The sequence below is a fragment of the Procambarus clarkii genome, chromosome 40 (genome assembly GCF_040958095.1).
Source record: "Procambarus clarkii isolate CNS0578487 chromosome 40, FALCON_Pclarkii_2.0, whole genome shotgun sequence".
Classification (NCBI taxonomy): Eukaryota; Metazoa; Arthropoda; class Malacostraca; order Decapoda; family Cambaridae; genus Procambarus; species Procambarus clarkii.
Genome location: NC_091189.1, coordinates 38,816,270 through 38,834,897, shown reverse-complemented (window position 1 = coordinate 38,834,897; position 18,628 = coordinate 38,816,270). Strand labels below are relative to the sequence as shown.

General features: G+C 51.5%; 1 protein-coding gene across 3 annotated transcripts in view; it reads left to right on the top strand.

Moving 5' to 3' along the window:
• LOC123758036 (F-box/LRR-repeat protein 20) overlaps window positions 1-18,628 on the top strand; it is a 446,116-nt gene that overhangs the window by 72,017 nt on the left and 355,471 nt on the right. For all 3 annotated transcript variants that reach the window (XM_045742212.2, XM_045742214.2, XM_045742215.2), the window contains one exon: window positions 6,056-6,123. In XM_045742212.2, coding sequence (XP_045598168.1) covers window positions 6,056-6,123 — 68 coding nt within the window. The remainder of the gene's footprint in view (window positions 1-6,055; window positions 6,124-18,628) is intronic.

The following is an 18,628-nucleotide window of genomic DNA, read 5'->3' as shown; positions in this document are numbered from 1 at the left end:
GATACATTGCCTCTGATTACTGCCCTCATTTTTCTATCAGTCAGAAAATTTTTCATCCATGATAGAAGCTTACCTGTCACCCCTCCAATATTTTCCAGTTTCCAGAACAACCTCTTATGTGGAACTCTGTCGAAAGCCTTTTTTAGGTCCAGATAGATGCAGTCAACCCAACCATCTCTTTCCTGTAATATCTCTGTGGCTCGATCATAGAAACTGAGTAAATTCGATACACAGGATCTTCCAGATCGAAAACCATACTGTCTGTCTGATATTATATCATTTCTCTCTAGGTGTTCTACCCATTTAGTTTTGATTAGTTTTTCCAATGTGTTTTCCAGTGTGTTTCTGTGCTGGTGTTTTGTGCCCTTTTTTCTCGGGTGCTTTGCCTCTTGCTCTTCTCCCTTTCTCCGGTATGTGCCCCTTTGCTCTGGGGAGGTGTCCTGGATTCCAGCTGTGGGGAGGATGCCGAGGTTTTCCCTGTGTCTTGGGTGTGGGCCTTCTCCTTTGCCTCTACCCTGCTCTCCTGCGTGTCCGACTCTGGCTTCTTCAACTGGCGGTGCTCCCAGGATCTTATGGGCACTGTTGGGTCGTGTCAAGTTCGTGCCTCCGTTCAACAGGTGAGTTTCTGCGGTCTGACGTCTTTTGGCTGGGCGCTGGATGCGAAGATGTTTATATACCTGTCTTTATTTAAGTATGTTTATGTACGAATGAGACCATTAGCACACCAGTGACTGTCCCTTTTTCAACCCTTCCAGTCCCACTCATGTGCATGTCCAACCCATGCTGGAGTCGTTCAGGGGACCCATCTTTTTGTGTTATGAGGTGTGTGGGTTGTGGTGCTGGTTATGTACTCACCTGGTTGGGCTCTCCTGGATGTGCTTGTGGGGTTTTGAGCCTGGCTCTTGGGTCCCGCCTATATGGAAGAACTTGCGAGATAGTACCAGTGGAGTGCAGTGGTGCCATAGGCACAATCGGGGAACACAGTATAACTATCAGAGGTCTGAGGTTGTTACACGTCCTACCTGCAAGCATCCGCCGTATTGCCGGTACATCTGTGGACTTAAAGGAATTGTTTTCCTGTAAAGCCTGTTTTCGAATAGAGGTTCCGGCCCATCCTGGCTGTGGTGGGTATGTGGGCCTGCGGGCTGCTCCAAGCAACAGCCTGGTGGACCAAACTCTCACATGTCAAGCCTAGCCTCGGGCCGGGCTTGGAGAGTAAATGAACTCCCTGAACCCCATCCAACAGGTATCGGGCTGGTATCTCCGCCTTCGGTCGCTGGGTATGCAGATTCGTGGGCCTGCTGGGTTCTGTCGTGTCTCCGTTGGCCCTGTCTGGGGTCTGCCTGCATCGTTCTCTGCCTTTACAGAGGCAAGTTGCTACTTACATGTTGCGTGTTGCGGTGGTGCATGTTGCTGCTGCACGTGTTTATTGGTAACGTGTTTCGCGGTGGCATGTCTTTGTTCCTGTGTCCGGTTGTGGTGTGGCACTTTGCTGCTGTTTTGTGCCTAGGGTTTGTGTCGGGGGGTTTGTTTGTTATTTTTCGCGATCTTCGAGTCCCTGGCTTGGCCCTTTCATGTGCGTGGGGTTCTGTCCCTGCCTGATTGTCCACCCCTGGTTGTTTCCTGGGGTTTGAGCTTTGGATCTTTCATCCTGCTTTTTCCCAGTCGCTTCCCTGGCATCTCCTTTGGTCGATTTTGCCTGCTCTTGCTGCTATAGGTGGGATGGGGGGGTCGGTTTCTGCCGCTTCCCTTCCTTGTGCGTTCCCTTTGTTTCCTCCTCTGCCGCTCTTCGGGTGTTCTTCGTGCATTCCTTGGCTTCTTGGGCATTCTTTCAGCCTGTGTCCTATGGTGCACTTATGTGTCTTGGTCTGTTTTCGTTGCTCGTACCCCTTGGTTCGGGTACTGTTCTGGTGGCAACCCTTACGCCTTTTTCGGTTTTCCTGGCTTGCCCTGCCGGTTGGTTTTTCAGGATCTTGCGATATCTTGCGTTGGACCCATCGTTTCTGATCTGACGGGCTTGCTTGCATTGGGGAGCTTTCTGTTCGGCAGACGTTCAATCTCCTTTGTGCCTCCTGGGCTTTGGTGGTCGCGCCCGAGATCTTCTTGCGGCTCCGCCTTTCCCTAGGGTCGGAGGTGCCTTGTCGGGGCTGCTTATGTTCTGCCTCGCGTGTCTCACCTCCGGTTGGTGGTCTGGTGGTTTCGTGGTAGGTGTCCCACCTGCGTACTTCTTGGAGGCAGTATGGGGTATTTTGGCGGTTCTTCCTTTTCCTCCTATCCCTTCTTCGGTGGCTGCAGTTGTTAGCGTTGGCTTGGTTTTTTCTGGTGGGGGTTGGGGGCCGTCGTCTTGCCATGTACAGTACTGTTGCCTCGTTTCGTTCAGCGTTGGCAGAGTCGCTTCAGCTTGCTTTCGGTCTTGGTGTTGCCTCTGCACCGTTAGTAAGCTGTCTCGTGCATTGTTTCACCTCCGTCCTGTTCGTGCGCCGCTTGCACCGTCCTGGTCTCTGGTCAGCGGGCTGTCTTCTCCTCGGTTGGTGGTGCCCCTTCGGTTCCGGTTTGTTATTTCGTCGGTTCTTTTTTCCTGTTGGCATTTGCCTCTGGTGGGTCGGGTCGCTGGGCTTCTTGCTCCTCTGCAGGGGTTTTTCTGCTCCTTCGGTTTTGGCGTTTTGGCTGTTCGGTGGCAGCAGTCTCCATCTTTTCTGGCACGGGTTGGGGCTGCTGCGTTCCGGAGGGGGCCTTGGGTTGTTGGTGCGTGGTTGGTTGGACCGGGGGTGTGTCGTGATTTGTGTTCAGTGGCGGCCCTCAGCTGTTATTTGCGTGCCACGGCCTTTATGTCCGGGGCATGCTTTGAGTTGATCCGGTTCCATTCTTCCCTGTTCGCGGGTGATGGTGTCCCGGGTTGTCAGCCATGTTCTTGCGGCTAGCCTGCCTGTGTTCTTTCCCCATGCCCGTGGCGTTCGTGGCTTCGCTGCTCTTGCTGCCATCTAGGCGGTGTGTCCTTGCTGTCATTTGGGCACGGATCTTTGGTGTTCGTACAGGGGCCTTGATGCGTGTCGTCTCGTGTAGTTCCCAGGCCCTTTTTTGGGGTGTGTCCCCTTGGGTTGGCGTTGGCTGCCAGTTGTCTCGCTTCTGTTGAGGGGTGTGTGGTGTCCACCTCCCGGTTCCCTCCCTTTGACCTTCCTCTGTGAGTAGTTAGCTCCGGGGAGCCGACAGGGTTCCCCCAGAAAACCAGCATTGAATATTATGAAATGCCATTTTCTGGGTGAGACCCTGCGGCTCCCCGGCAACCCTCCCTCTCTCCTGTCGGTGTTTTTTCGCGTGTTTTAACATCCAGCCTCAGAACTGATGGGTGGATAGCCGGCGTGAGAGGTCTAGGGGTCCCCCTTCCCCCTCCCGGGGAGGGGGAGCTGCGCAGACAGCAACTCGGTGACGTGTGACGTCATACTAGTTTGCCTGTTTTCTGTTGGCAAGTTCTATCCACTAGTTCGACTTTTGGTAGCAATTTTAACCAGAATAGGGGTTTGTTTTGGAATGCATACCTTTCTGGATGCTTGACCCGGTCGATGGCAGACATAGAATGCTTCCAACCACACGGAGGTTTCTATAGGCCATTGCTCCCCTTGCCTCTCTGAGGGGGCCAGGTTCTGGCCGTGGTCCCCGGTAGGCCCTAGAACTCCATACACATGACTGATGCCAAAGTCTGACATTAGCATATCAGCCTGGTAAAGCTCCGGGGAGCCTCCGGGTCTCGCCTAGAAAATGGCATTTCATTATATTCAACACTGGTTTTTTCGTCTAAATTTGCTGCATATTTAAAATGTCCTATTGCCGATGTTTTTTTACAGTAAACTATACTGAAAACCTATATTCTAATTTAATGAAATTGAAGATCATATGCTATTCTGAGAGAATAATAACATTAACCCTTGAATTGCGCATCGCATCATATGATGCTTTGACCGACTTGCAGTAAATTGTGCATCGCATCATATGATGCTTTGGAGTACTACACAAGATTTAAACGGCCCGTGAATACACGGGGTTCACCACACCTTCATTAGGGCTCTTGTAAACAGACGCCATTTTTTTTAAAAATCGTGGGCCAAATTCCCGGGTGTTAGGGGCCTCAGTATTGAGTGAGCTACCAAGCCTGACGCACGCAGCATGAGTTCACAGCACTGCTGTTCAGCTAGTGTCCACAGCATCGCCTAAAAATGCCATAATATACTTGTTCTTGCTATTATGTAGCGATGATATTATTACAGAAGACCCCTTACTGTGATAAAACTGACCTGGGTTCTGATAATAGCAGGATTGTGGTGATATTTAGCACTGTGCTCCATGGAGGGAGGAGTAATGCTGTGGGAGGGAGGGTGGTGGCGTTGTCTTCTGACTGTGTGTGGCCACCTTTTATTGACTGCACTCACCATACCAGCTTAGTGGTTCGCTATGGTGAACACAAATGTAGATAGCTATATATAACGTGTGTATAGAGGGTATAAACAGCAAGAGGAGTAGGTTAGGAGCCGCCATTTTGGTGAGGGCGGCGGCGTCGTCTGCACGACTTATCATGTTGTTTACTGGTGACCACTATGGTCTTTGGGCACCATACCAATTTACTTGTACAAGTATGGTGAATAAAACAGGTAGATACTTATATATAATGTGTGTATATAGCGTAATAACACTACAAACAGTATTGTTGGAGGAGAAATATTAGTGCGCCTGGCCTTGAGGGCGGCTGCCACCAGCTAGCTGACTGTGTGAGTAGCTGCGTCTTTGTGCCTTTACTCACCATACAAGCTTAGATGTACAGTTATGGTGAACAAAACATGTAAATACTTATATATATTATCTGTATATAAAAGCAAAAACAGTATGGTGGGAAGAGAATGGTGGCAAGTCAGGTGAGGTGAGGGAGGGAGGGAGTGGCAGCCAGTGGTGGGCTGCCACTGGCTGCCATTGCCATTGCCACTTAGCATACCAACTTAGTGGTTCGTTATGGTGAACACGAATGTAGATACTTATATATAACATCTGTATATAGTGAATAAAAGCAAAAAACAGTATGGTGGGAGGAGAATGTGGGCAAGTGAGGTGTTGAGGGAGGGAGTGAGTGGCTGGCTGGTGTGTGGCGGTCACTCCTCGTTACTTTTTGACTCATAATAGCAACTTAGTGGTTCGTTATGGTGAACAAAACATGCAGATACTTGTATATAACCTGTGTATATGGTGTAATAACCAACAAAGTATTTGTTCACTGTTTGATGAACATAATTGAATCAACAATATGCACACCATATTTTTGAGTACAGTGATGATTCACACATTTTATTATATAAATATATCACACTACACACTATTGAATAATATTACAACAAAAAAACTACGAAAAATCAGAGACATTGAAATAATTAGGTAATTATTTCTTTGTGGCAACTCCGGCCTGACAGCTGGCGAGCAACAGATTGCCTGGGACGCATGCTGAGTCAGCGCCTATTTTTTGCCAGACTTCCCCGCCCTATAGCGGGCAATATATGCCACTTACTATTTTTTTTATTATTTTTCTCATGATCAATGAACACAAATTAACAGGTTTAGAAGAATTTTTTTTTTTTTTTTTTTTTTTTGGTATGCGTCTGTGAGTGACACCTGCTAAATAGCCAGGCGCCATACGAGGGTTAAAGGAACAATTAATGATAGTTCATATTTTTTATTCTGAATTGAAAATCTGAAGTTTTCAATATTCAATTTTAAAATTAATTTTGATTCTCTGGTTTTTCAAGTTATGCTGTAATCATTTAGACAAAGTTGGAGCATTTGCCTAGTTGATTATGCAAAAACTTACCTTAAATTATTTTTTGTCAAGTCATATATGTATGTATTGCGCGGTGTAAGGGCTAAACACAAGAATGTTATTTTGGGTCATCTGCAAAAGCACGGAGAGTTGATAGCCACATTGCAGACAAATTTTCTCTAAAAAAACATTTGATTAAAATTTTTACAAGGAATATTTTATCAGTTTTCTGTTCAGTAATGTACATGCTTCTACTTTCAGTTGACCAAAGTGTTTTCGGACGACGAGGCCTTGATAAATAAGAAAGTCCCACGTGAGCTCTTGTTACAGTAAGTATTTTGTGTGTGTGTAATTACCTAAGTGTAGTTACAGGATGAGAGTTACGCTCGTGGTGTCCCGTCTTCCCAGCACTCTTTGTCATATAACTCTTTGAAATTACTGACGGTCTTGGCCTCCACCACCTACTCACCTAACTTGTCTAACAACCGTCTGCCACTCTTTGAAAGTGAATTTTCTTATATTTCTTCGGCATCTGTGTTTAGTTAGTTTAAATCTATGACTTCTTGTTCTTGAAGTTCTAGGTCTCAGGAATTCTTCCCTAGCAATTTTATCAATTCCCATTACTATATTGTGTGTAGTGATCATATCGCCTCTTTTTCTTCTGTCTTCTAGTTTTGGCATATTTAACGGCTCATCCACTACAAAAATATTTGTATAAAATTCATTTTTTATCCGATCGACCTCGGGATAGTTTCAAAACAAGCGCCTTTAGAATGTGCACAATTTGATACCAAAATGAAAGATGTAACATGAAACTTGATGTCAGAACACTTGAAAGATTATAAATATGTTTTTGGGTCTAAATTTTAAATTTTAAAATATTTGTTAAAATTCTATTGTGCTATTATTATGGGACTAGTTTTAAAATGCGCGCCTTTATATTGCGAACAATTTGATACCAAAACGAGCGATGTACAGAGCACCACTTGGTTTCCGAACCCCTTGGGGACGAGACCCGTCGGTTAACATGTAAGTTCGTATACGAGAAATAGAGGGGAAAAAATAAACTAGAAATGTAAAAAGAAATTGTTCCGAAAAATTTATGAAAAAAACTCTAGGGAAAAAAATCGTCAGGTTCATGGCGTAAATGCGACCGTGTTTTGTTTGTACTCATCAATAAGTGAAGTCCTGATCCGCTTTATAAAAGTCCTTAATTGTTCCTAACTGATTATTAAGACGTCTGGCAAACATCCTCTGGATGTTTCCTGCCAGCCTGCAGGCACATCCTGCCTAAAATATACGATGATGTACTGTACATTTAAGAAACAAATCTGGGTCACAGGTCTGTGGAGTGTGGTTAGGCTTACGGAGTCAGCCGGTCCCTCCTCCACCACCAACACACCTCCCCCTCTCCCCCCACCACCGACACACCTCCCCCTCTCCCCCCACCACCGACACACCTCCCCCTCTCCCCCCACCACCGACACACCTCCCCCTCTCCCCCAACCACCGACACACCTCCCCCTCTCCCCCCACCACCGACACACCACCCCCACCCCAAACCCATACACACACACACACACACACTCTCAAAGGTCACGTGGTTCACAGTTCACTTCAACACCCATATATCGCTTCCTGCCTGCCTGCCTCCTTCCCACCCTGCCAGCCTGCTTCCTTCCCAGCCTGCCTCCTTCCCAGCCTGCCTCCTTCCCAGCCTGCCTCCTTCCCAGCCTGCCAGCCTGCCTCCTTCCCAGCCTGCCTCCTTCCCAGCCTGCCAGCCTGCCTCCTTCCCAGCCTGCCAGCCTGCCTCCTTCCCAGCCTGCCAGCCTGCCTCCTTCCCAGCCTGCCAGCCTGCCTCCTTCCCAGCCTGCCAGCCTGCTTCCTTCCCAGCCTGCCTGCCTGCCTCCTTCCCAGCCTGCCAGCCTGCTTCCTTCCCAGCCTGCCTCCTTCCCAGCCTGCCAGCCTGCTTCCTTCCCAGCCTGCCTCCTTCCCAGCCTGCCTTCTTCCCAGCCTGCCTCCTTCCCAGCCTGCCAGCCTGCCAGCCTGCCAGCCAGCCTGCCTGCCAGCCTGCTTCCTTCCCAGCCTGCCTCCTTCCCAGCCTGCCTCCTTCCCAGCCTGCCTCCTTCCCAGCCTGCCTCCTTCCCAGCCTGCCAGCCTGCCTGCTTCCTTTCCAGCCAGCCTGCCTCCCCCCTGCCATCATGCTAACGGGTAGTGTGTGTTAGGCTTATCTTCGGGAATGAGCCGGTCTCACCCCCACCACCAACAAACCACCCGCCCCCCTACATCCCATCTCTCAAGGTCACGCGGTTCAACCGCGTGACTACCACTCACTCCCTGCCTGCAAGCTAGCCTGCCTGCCTGCAAGCTAGCCTGCCTGCCTGCCTGCCTGTGCCTGCCTGCCTGTGCCTGCCAGCCTGCCTTTCCCTCCCTAATTCTCACTACTTCCATCCCTTCCTGCCTACCTCCTAGCATCTCTCCCTACCTCCCCCTCCCTCTTAGCATCTCTCCCTACCTCCTAACATCTCTCCCTACCTCCCCCTCCCTCCTAGCATCTCTCTCCCCCCTCTCTCACTGATTCTCCCCCCCCCCCCTCATTCATACTGCCTCCCACCTAAGTTCCATCGTCCATCCACCCACCAGTCAGCCATCACTGACGCAATGGGTGCATTTGGAGCCAACATGGTGCACAGATGTTTCTTGATTGTGCAGATATGTAAAACAAAAGCACAGAATGAACATTCCAGCCTTATGGCAATTCAAAATAATAGGAATAATAGGCCGTGAATCTGTGAAGTCACAGTGGGCAAACTGGACCATCGCCCACCCACCACCACAAGCCGGCGTGACGCTTGGTGGACCCCTTCCTACCCGAACTTTGTTCGGGTAGCATGACTCCCCAACCCCAATCGGGAAACTGGAAGTTTCGGATAACTAAAGTTCGGAAACCAAGTGGTGCTCTGTAACATGAAAATTGATGTTATCAAACTGAACGAGTATACACATTAGGTTGTGGTGTGTAAATTGGTGCTCGTTCATGGGTAATTTTAGGCTTGCTGTGGGGAGTCTCGCGAGGATTTTGGACATTATATGCATATACATCTGCAGGGAATTTAATTGCGAACACAATGATACCAAAACGAACGACGTAGCACGAGAATTAAGGTGAGAAAACTGAAACGAGTATACACATTTAGGTGTCGCCGCACGCTCGCCTGCACCATTAGCCCCATGACGTCAAAGTCTGCGGCGCTCTCGTGGCACATGCGATGGTGTTAAGATATGGGGGCCATACAAACGCTGCATATTCCAGCTTTGGTCTAACAAAAGTCATGGACAATTTCTTTTGTATTTCGCCAACCATGTATTTAAAAGCAAATCTGAAGTTTGACAGTGTAGCATAGGTTCCTCACACTATGTTCTTTATGTGGTCCACAGGTGATAGTTTTCTATCTAGAACCACCCCTAGATCTCTTTATCAGAATTTTATAAAGATTTCTCACATAGGAGAAATAGGAGAACACAGACCTCTCTCAACCTATAAACACATTCCATAACATGGCATTTATTCACATTAAATTCCATTTGTCAAGTGGTGCTCCATATACTTATTTTGTCCAGGTCGTTTTGAAGGGCATGACAGTCATCTAAGTTTCTTATCTTCCCTATTATCTTAGCATCAGCAGCAAACATGTTCATATAATTCTGTATTCCTTCTGGTAGATTGTTTATGTAGACAGTGAACGTTACTGGTGCAAGAACTGAACCCCTTTTTAAGTGTAGTTACAGGATGAGAGCTCATGGTGTCCCATCTTGCCAGTACTGTTTGTCATATAACACTGAAATTACTGACGGTTTTGTCTTTCCTTTAAGCTCACATCACGGTTCGGGAGTTTGTGGCTGTGTGGCGGGCGCTGTGGCGGATTCAACTTCCTTAGGGCTTTGTGATCCGGCTTCATTCGGACTGCTTCCCTGTGGTTCCTTGTCTCACCCAAGGGGAAGGGGAGTCTATTCGGTTCGTGGCTCTATTGGGCTGGTTGCTTTGAGTGGCTCTTCTGCTGAGTTCTAGGGGTATAGCTCTCTGCACTGTTCACACTTGGGGAGTGTCCAACATCACTTGGGGAGAGATGGCCTGTTGTGCTTCTTCCATTTTTTCACAGAGTGGACAGTCGATTCCGATTCCTTCCTTTAGCTTTGCCGGACGTATGGGCACCCATAGGTGGACCGCTTTGTGCCGGCGTGATTTTCGCATCTTCCATCGAACATGGTACCATTTCCCGACTGAGAGGCACTCGCTGTCGATGCTTTTCAGCAGGACTGGTCTAAGTGGGGGTTCCTATGCTTCTTCAACCTGGTCCAGCTGTTGCTCCAGGTTCTGGCTCAGCTAGAATCCTTTTGGGGATGTGTGATTCTCCTGGCTCCATAGTGGCTGGCCCAGCCTTTGTTTCAGGCACTTCTTGCTCGGTGTCTGAACCTGGGCGTTTTTCTGTGCCTCTGCCTGTTTCAGCAGGTTGGGCCGGTGAGGTACCTCACTGGTTTGCTTTACTGCTCCGCACTGTGCATCTGGCATTTTTGACGTATGTGTATTGCCATTTGCATGGTGATCAGGGGGGCTTCTTTGATGGTGTCCCACCTGCGGTCTTCGTCTCAGTGACAGTATGATGTTTCGTCGGTTTTCGTCGATTTCAAACTAGCTTATTATATCCTTGTTTTTTCTGGCTCTGCATCTCATGCCTACTACTGTTGCTTCTTATCGTGCAGTGTTGTTGGAGTTGCTGCTCTTTGCATTCTGGGTGGATGTCCTTTCTGCTCCATTCTACAAGCTATCTTGGGCATTTCACCTCCGGCCTGTTCATGTGCTGCCTGAGCCTCCTCGACCTTTGGACTGCGTTTTTTCGTTTCTTTCTTCTCCTCGGTTTGTGGTTGCTTTTGGAAAGCCTTCTTTCTGGGAGAAGCTCCGTCGGCTCCCCAGAGCTATCCAGGCTGATATGGATATATTAGACTTTGGCATCAGTCAATGTGCATAGAGTTCTAGGCCTACCGGAGACCATAAGCCTGAACCTGGCTCTCTCAGAGAGGCACGAGGAGCAATGGCCTATAGAAACCTCTGTGTGGTTGGAAACATTCTATGTCTGCCATCGACCGTAGTCACCCAGAAAGGTAAGGACCCCAAAACAAACCCCTATTCTGGTCAAAATATTGCTACTGAAAGCTGAACTAGTGGATAGAATTCTTGTGAATGAAAGCAAGCAAACGAGCATGACTCACCATGTTGCCGTGCCGCTGTCTGTGCAACCCCCCCCCCCCCTCCCCGGGATCAGGAAGGGAGAGCCCCAGACCCTCAAGCTTGCTGGCTATCCAACCTACAGTTCTTTGGCTGATGTGATTGGCAATGGTTGTGTCTCTCTGGTTCCTGTTTCTTGTCTCCAGCTCTGTGCCTTGTGGTGTGGTGCTGTGTCCTTGATAGTGCACGAGCCAGGAGTAATTTCACCAGTACTCAAGCTGCATGCGCCTAGGGTCACCTTCCCTAGGTGTCCCGTTAGTACCGCATCCTGTAACTACACTTAGGTAATTACTTGGGGCCACCTTCCACAAGTTACCTTGGGTTCTATCTCCGCTGTGTTTTTTGCTGCTCGGTGATTGACCGCCCCTGGAGTCAGCTGCAGTGTTCATGATTCCCTGTTTGCCTCTGGGTAGGGAGGTAGTTTTTGTCACTGGTCGAGGCGCAGGGTATTGTGCAGCTAGTTGTCACCTCTCATAGCAGCCGGCTCTGTTCCGCCTGGGTACGTTGTCCTTTTGTGGGGTTTTATTTTCATTTTTGTTTTCCTCCCTGGTGGGGGGTCTGCTTTTGATTGGTCACTCCCTCTTGTAATTTGGTGGTCCTCTGCTAGGGCCCCCCCCACGAGTGTACTAGTACATGTCCTAGGGGTTCAGCTTTAGCAGTATCTCGGTAGTTTTGGGTGCCAGTTAGCAGTACTCTGCCTGGGCTTCCCTTAGCAGAATACCATGACTAAGGGCCCCCAGGAAACTCCGTGGGGGCTCTGTGGTCCATTGGATGCGACCCCTGGGGTCCCCCTCTCGCTTCGTGCGAGTTTGGTTGCTTTGTCTCCTTGTCTCAGGGGTGACACTCACCGGGTGTACCTCCGCCATGCTGCCTGTTGGGTCGGTGTCACATTCACCCCAGAGTCTTGCAAGTTTTGTTGCTTGTTCGTACTCCAGTTCACCCAGACTGATGATCATGATGTGCGGATGCAGGCACCTTCATCGTTGCATGCTCGATTTAGGTTGCTGCAGCGCGCTAGGGTGGTTGCTACCCCGAATGCGCCAAGACTGCCCCGCCTTGGTTTTTAGGGACCCGGACTTTGGGGGTGGGGGTGTTAATCGCCTCGACTTTGGTTCTGTCCGCACCCCCTTGTCGTCTCCTTCTGTTGTGTCTTGGTCCAACCCTCTTGCTTCCGGTTCCGAAGCGTCTGAAGGCTTCGGAGTTGGGGCAGGGTTTAGTTGGTGTTGAGACTCGGGCAATTTTGGGGAAGCCCCCTTCTGGTCTGGCAATGGATGTATTCGAGCCTGGTCTCCCAGCTAGAGCTTCTGGGTCTGACCAGTGGGACCCCTTTGTTCCTGCTTTTTTGGCTGCTCCTGCCTTTAGAGGCTGGAGGTTTTGGAGGCCAGCTCGGCCCCGGGTCACCGTGGGGAGGTTCCTGGGGCAGGGGAGTGGTTGACTTGGGGGCCTTGGGCCCCGTTGGACCCCGCTTAGGTTTTTGTACCCTTGGAGCGGTGTTTGGTGTTACAAGGGGTGTTTTTTTCCCCCCTCCTCGTATGAGTTGGATTTGGTATCTACCCCTTCCCGAGTTTGGTTCTGTGATCTCGAGGGTTCTTCGGTCCCGTATTTCCGGAGGTTTTCGGCCTCCCATATCATGCCCTATGTGGTGCGGGTGGCCATTGCGACTACCTCCTGTGCGACCCGGATTATGCCTTCATCCTTCTTCTTTCGTGTATGGTGTTTCCTGTCCCTACTGGGTTCGTTATGTGGTTCCGGAGTTGTTCTGGCTTGCAGACTGCCCCTTTTTCTCGTTGGAGGCGTGGCATTTGTTTTGTTGCTCTCGTACACTTGAGTGGCGTGAGACTCATACAGTGGTTCAGGTTTTCCTGGGGGGCGAGTTTAAGCACCTCCATTTGTGCTTGTTTGCCCCCTGCCTTTCCTTGAGATGTCAGTGTGGTGCAGCCTCAGGTGCAGGTCCCTTCCCTTTCAGCTGCGTTAGTTGCTGTGGACTTGTGCACCATGGCCTGTTGGCTTCGGCCTTGCGATTCTTTTACTTCTCAAATTGTCCTCAGATGGGCTTGTGGTGGATGTGGAGTCGCTTGGGGCTGCTTCCAGGTCTGGTGCATTGGCCTCGGCGATGCGTGCGTCGTCTGTGCTTTTGGAGCTGTTTGCGTCAAACCTGCGGGTTGTGATGTCGCTGTTTTTTGCTTCCTGTCTCGCTTGTTAGAAGGCGGTACTTGCTTCTGCTGTGGAATTAGCTTGGGCCTGTGGCTCTTAGGCTTCTTCGCCTTTTGCCCATTGCTGTTTGCAGAGTCTGTGGTTGTGCAGTTTTTTCAGGCTGCTTCATCTTGTCATCCGGTGTCGGAATTATTGATTCTCTGGGGAAGGGGGGGATGAGGGGTCTTCCCAGCAGGGTCGTGCCAGGGCTCGGGGTCCTTCCTGTTGTGGTAAGCCAGTGGTGCCAGTTGGAGCCCGCACTGCCTTTGGACTGTCTTCGTCTGGTTGGCAGAGTGATTGCTCCATTCTGGGGTCGGGTTCTCGTACATGGTGTCGGCTCTTTCGCGGTTCACCCCAGTAACGGGGCGTTGGGATGGGGGGGGGGAGGCTTGCTCTGGTTGCTCACGCCAGGTCCCATGATTTGTGAGTTGAACTTTGGGTCATTTCGTGTGGCTTGTGGTGGTGTTGAGTGGCTCCCTCCTCCTTCAGGAGAGTCAGGGTTGGTGGGGCGGGCCTCTTCTCCTGCGCTCTGTCAGGTCATCTCGAAGTGGGTTCGCTTGGGCATGGTCGAAATAGCCTTGTCCTTCCTGTGGTTTTCCCCCTGTTTTCGGTTCCGAAATGGGACTGTGCGGCCCTTAGGTTCATTCTAGACTAGTCCCGTCTGAACCCATGGGTTTCTTTCCCCTCCTTTCGGTTGCCTAATCTGTCCCAGGTTGATACCTGGTTGGTGGGGTTCTGGGAGTTCTTCTACTCCCCAAGCCCGGCCCGAGGCCAGGCTTGACTTGTGAGAGTTTGGTCCACCAGGCTGTTGCTTGCAGCGGCCCGCAGGCCCACATACCCACCACAGCCCGGTTGGTCCGGCACTCCTTGGAGGAATAAATCTAGTTTCCTCTTGAAAATGTCCACGGTTGTTCCGGCAATATTTCTTATGCTTGCTGGGAGGACGTTGAACAACCGCGGACCTCTGATGTTTATACAGTGATCTCTGATTGTGCCTATGGCACCTCTGGATATGTAAGCAATAAATGAAGAAAAATAATAGGCCAAAATATATAAGCAAAATTGTAATTTGGCTGTAAACACAAAAGTCCGTAAAATTGTGCCCACTTTATAACTATTTGTTTGGGAAGAGAAGGTGAGCATTGTCGTCGCCTGTAGACTCAAAATGGGAATGATTTGATGAGCGCACTGCAAGAAGATAACATGGGCGACAGGTTGCAGAGACCGTGTGTGTGGGCTTAGACAGGGACTGTGTGAGGTGGAGTGTTGGCTATTGAGAGTTGTGAGGGTTCACGTCTCCGCTGAGGTATATCGCCGCCTCACTGTCTGGTCTCTTACTCCTCGCCAATGTTGTGGTGTTGCAGGGGAGTGGTGTGGGGTCGACGGGGGCGTGGATCAGGAGAAGCAGCACAGCTTTCGCCAACCACGTTTCCTAGAGGTGTCATCTGTATACTCGAGTGCGTTGCGACCAGCTTGGCTATTTAGAGGCTCACTGGCTCCATCTCGTGTACTTCCGCCCATCTTTCTGTGCCTGGAGAAGGACCGTTTGGAAGACCCGCCTCGGCTAAGTGTTGGGATATTGCGGGCTTCAAGGTCTGTCTTATGTTGGTGCCATGCTCTTAGATGGTGTCCCTAAGCCTCATGGACACTTTTCTGGGGGGGACCCCCTACGGCTTCCTGGAGCTATCCATGGCTGATATGGATACCCTAACTATTTTGCATCAGTCGATGTGGGTGGAGTTCTAGGCCTACCGGGGACCACGAGCCAGAACCTGGCCCCCTCAGAAAGGCACGGGGAGCAATGGCCCATAGAAATGCACATATGATTTGGAGCATTCTATATCTGCCATCGACCGGGACAGGCACCCAGAAAGGTAAGCTCCACAAAACAAACCCCTATTCTGGTTAACAACAAAAATCGACAAACGAGTGGACAGAACTCCCCCAGAAAAACGAACTAACAAGCATGACGTCACACGAGCCGCGCCACATGTCTGCGCAGCTCCCTCCTCCCCGGGAGGGGGAAGGGGGAGCCCCAGACCCCCGTGCCGGCGATCCCCGCCCCAGTTCCTCGACTGATGGGATCATGCACGGTCGTGTGGCTCCAGCTCCGGTCTTGTCTCAGTGCTGTGACTTGTTTGCAGTGCTGCTCTTATGGTGGTCGTCTGAGTTGGGAGTAGTATTCTCAGGTACTCGGGCTGCATGTGCTTAGGGTCACCTTCCCTGAGTGCCCTGTAAGTACCGCCCTTGGGGCTTGGGGTTGCCTTCCACAAGTCACCTTGGGTCTACCTCTGTTGGCTTTTCGCTGCTTGGCGTTTGGCCGCCCCAAGGGTTTGGGGGTTTTACTCCCTTGTTTACCTTGGGGTAAGTGGTAGTTATAGCACTGGTGGGGCGCAGGGTACTGCGTAGTTAGTTTTCACCTATGACAGCGGCCGGCTCTTTTCCCTCTGGGTACGTTGTCCACTTGTGTGGTTTTTCTTTTATATTTGTTTTTGCCTGGTAGGGAGGTCTGCCTTGTGTTTCTCCCCCCCCTTATATTAGGTTCGTTTGTGTGGTGGCACCCCCTGCTTTGCCCTCACGGGTGGACATGTCCCGTGGGTTCAGCTTTAGCAGTTTGCTTGGTAGTTTGGGGCGCCGGTTAGCAGTGCCCTACCTGGGATAACCCTTAGCAGACCCAGTCTAGCGGCCCTGGGAAACCCCCCGGGGGCTCTCGGGTCCGATAGTGGAGACCCTTGCTTCTCCTTCTCGCTTTGTGCGAGTCGAGGGTTGCTCTCCCTTTGTCTCAGGGTGACTCTCCTTGTTTTTGCCTCCGTCATGCTGCCTGTTGGGTCAGTGACACATTCGACCCTGAGTCCTGCGAGCTTTGTTGCTTGTTCGTGACTCCATTCACCCAGTCTGCTGATGAATTCTTGTGGGCGCAGGCAGCTCGCGCGTTGCAAGGTAGGTTGTTGCAACGCGCTTGGGTTTGTTGCTTCCCCAGACGCCCCGATGCTGCCCCACTTTGTGTAGGGACCCAGACTTGGGGGTTTTGGTCGCTTCGGCCTTAGTTCCTTCCACTCCCCTGTTGCTTTTTCCCCTCCTGCTTCCGGCCCCTACGCATCTGCAGGCTTCGGGGTCGGGGCGGGGTTAGAGGTTCTGAGACTTGGGCAGTTTCGGGGGTTGCCCCATCCGGGGTAGCTGCGGAGGCATTCGAGTCTGTTCCTCCGGCCGATGCTCTGGGGTCTGACCAGTGGGCCTCTTCTCTTCCAGCTCTCTCGGCTGCCCCGGCTTTTTCTTGTGGGGCCGGGGCTTTGAAGGTCGACTCTGCCCCGGGGCCTGGTGTAGAGACTCCTGGGGCTGGGGAGGCGCGGCCTTGGGGGCCTGGGGCTCCATTGCGTCCCGCCTGGATTTTCCCCCCCTCTGCGTATGATTTGGACTTGGGTTCTGCTCCTCCCTGGGTTCAGTTCCGTGTCCAGGGAGGAGCTAGGGTTTTTCGGTTCCGTCTTCCGGAGGTTTTCGGCTACCCGCATCTCTTCGCCTGCGGTGTGGTTGGCCTTTGCGGCTTACCTCCTGCGTGTCCTGGAGTTTGCCTCCATACTGGTTCCTTGTAGCCGTTTGCGCTCCCTTGTAGCAGTTTGGGCTCCTTGTAGCAGTTTGGGCTCCTTGTTGCCGGTTGGGCTCCTTGTCGCCTTGTTGGGCTGCTTGTCGCCTTGTTGGGCTACTTCTTGCCTTGTTGGGCTACTTCTCGCATTATTGGGCTACTTCTCGCATTGTTGAGCTACTTCTCGCATTGTTGGGCTACTTCTCGCATTGTTGGGCTACTTCTCGCATTGTTGGGCTACTTCTCGCATTGTTGGGCTACTTCTCGCATTGTTGGGCTACTTCTCGCATTGTTGGGCTACCTCTCGCCTTGTTGAGCTACTTTTCTTTCACGTCCTGCGCATGCGCCTTGGGCGTTTGTTTTTGTTCTGGGCGGTGTGCACACGTGGTGTTCTGCATCCATTTCTCTCGGGGGGCTTCGCCTCTCGCTCTTTTCTTAATCCTATCTGTGCCCCGTTGCTTTGGGGGTGTTCTGGAGTGCCGCTGTGGGGAAGTCACGAGGTTTTTCCCTGCATTCTAGGGTGGGGAGCTTCCTTCGCTGCTCCCCTCCTCCTCTCCAGCATGGGCGCCCTGGCCGCCTCCGGCGGCTACGGACTCATAGGCTTGCGTCATGGCCCTTCAGCGCCTGTGTTCTGCAGGTGAGTTGGTGCGGTTTGGCGTCTCCTTCGTCCTGACGCTGTTTGTTTTTGGGAGTAGGAATGGGTGTACATACGTACTTGAGAACGTGGACCGTATCACCCGAGGTGCCTACTGCAGGGCTATTAGCCCATGGTGGGCAGCTCTTGTTCTCTCCACCTGATTCCTTCCTCGGTTCACGGGTGTCTGCGGGTGGCCTCTTGTCCCTTCCGAGGCGGTTCCTGCCTGTACTCCTCCTGCCCCTCTCCTATGCTTGTCTAACCTTGCTTGAGTTCGGGGCCCCGCCTCCACCTTGTTCCGCAGTGCAACGGTGGGGGTGCCTGTTTGGTAGTACGTTTTCCTGTGTCGGAGGTTTTGTGTTCGCCTCCTTGTGCTTGCAGGTTGGGTTCTGGCTCTTTGGTTCCGCCTCTCCCCTGTCGTTTGCCTGTCGGCCGGATTCTGTGCTTCTTGGGCGCTCTCATCTCTGCTCTTGGGGCTGTGTATGGGGTCAGCCCATGTTGGGCTGCCTAATGTGTTCCTTTGTTTGCCTGTTACACTGCACACGTTTCTTCTACCGTCCCTGTGGCTCAGTTGGGTGCTCGGTTTCCGCCTGTGTCCCCTTGTGAGCCACTCGTGTACGATTTATCTATCTTCTCTGTCGCTTCCTCGGGGAGTGTGGTGACCTTTTGCTGTGGTTTTGGTACTGCAGCTGCGTGTCTGGGTTGGTTGTGGCATTATGTTCGGCCCTTCCGTGCTCCCTCTGGGGCTCTCCTTCCTTGCCGGTTTTGCTGTGCCGGGCCTGGTTTTTCCATGTTCCTTGGATTCTCTGTTTTGTCCTTGCCTCATTGTGCTGGCTGGGGATGAGCTTGGGGTCTTCGTCTCGCTCCTCGCCTATCCTCCGGTTTCGGTTCAAGTTCCAGAGCCTAGTGGGCTCCCTTCCTACGTGTTTTTCACGGCTGCCCCGGGGTTTTTCTTCCCGCTGGGGCTTTGAGGGGTCAGCTCGGCCCCGGGGCCTGCTGGGTGGGTTCCCGGGGCTGGGGTGGGGCTTAAGTGAGGGGCCTCAGGCCCCGTTGGTCCCCGCCGGGGTGTTTCTACCCCTCTGGGCAGGGCTTGCAGTTTTGTGGTGTGGGGTTTTTCCGTTCCCCCTCTCCGCACGTGCTTTG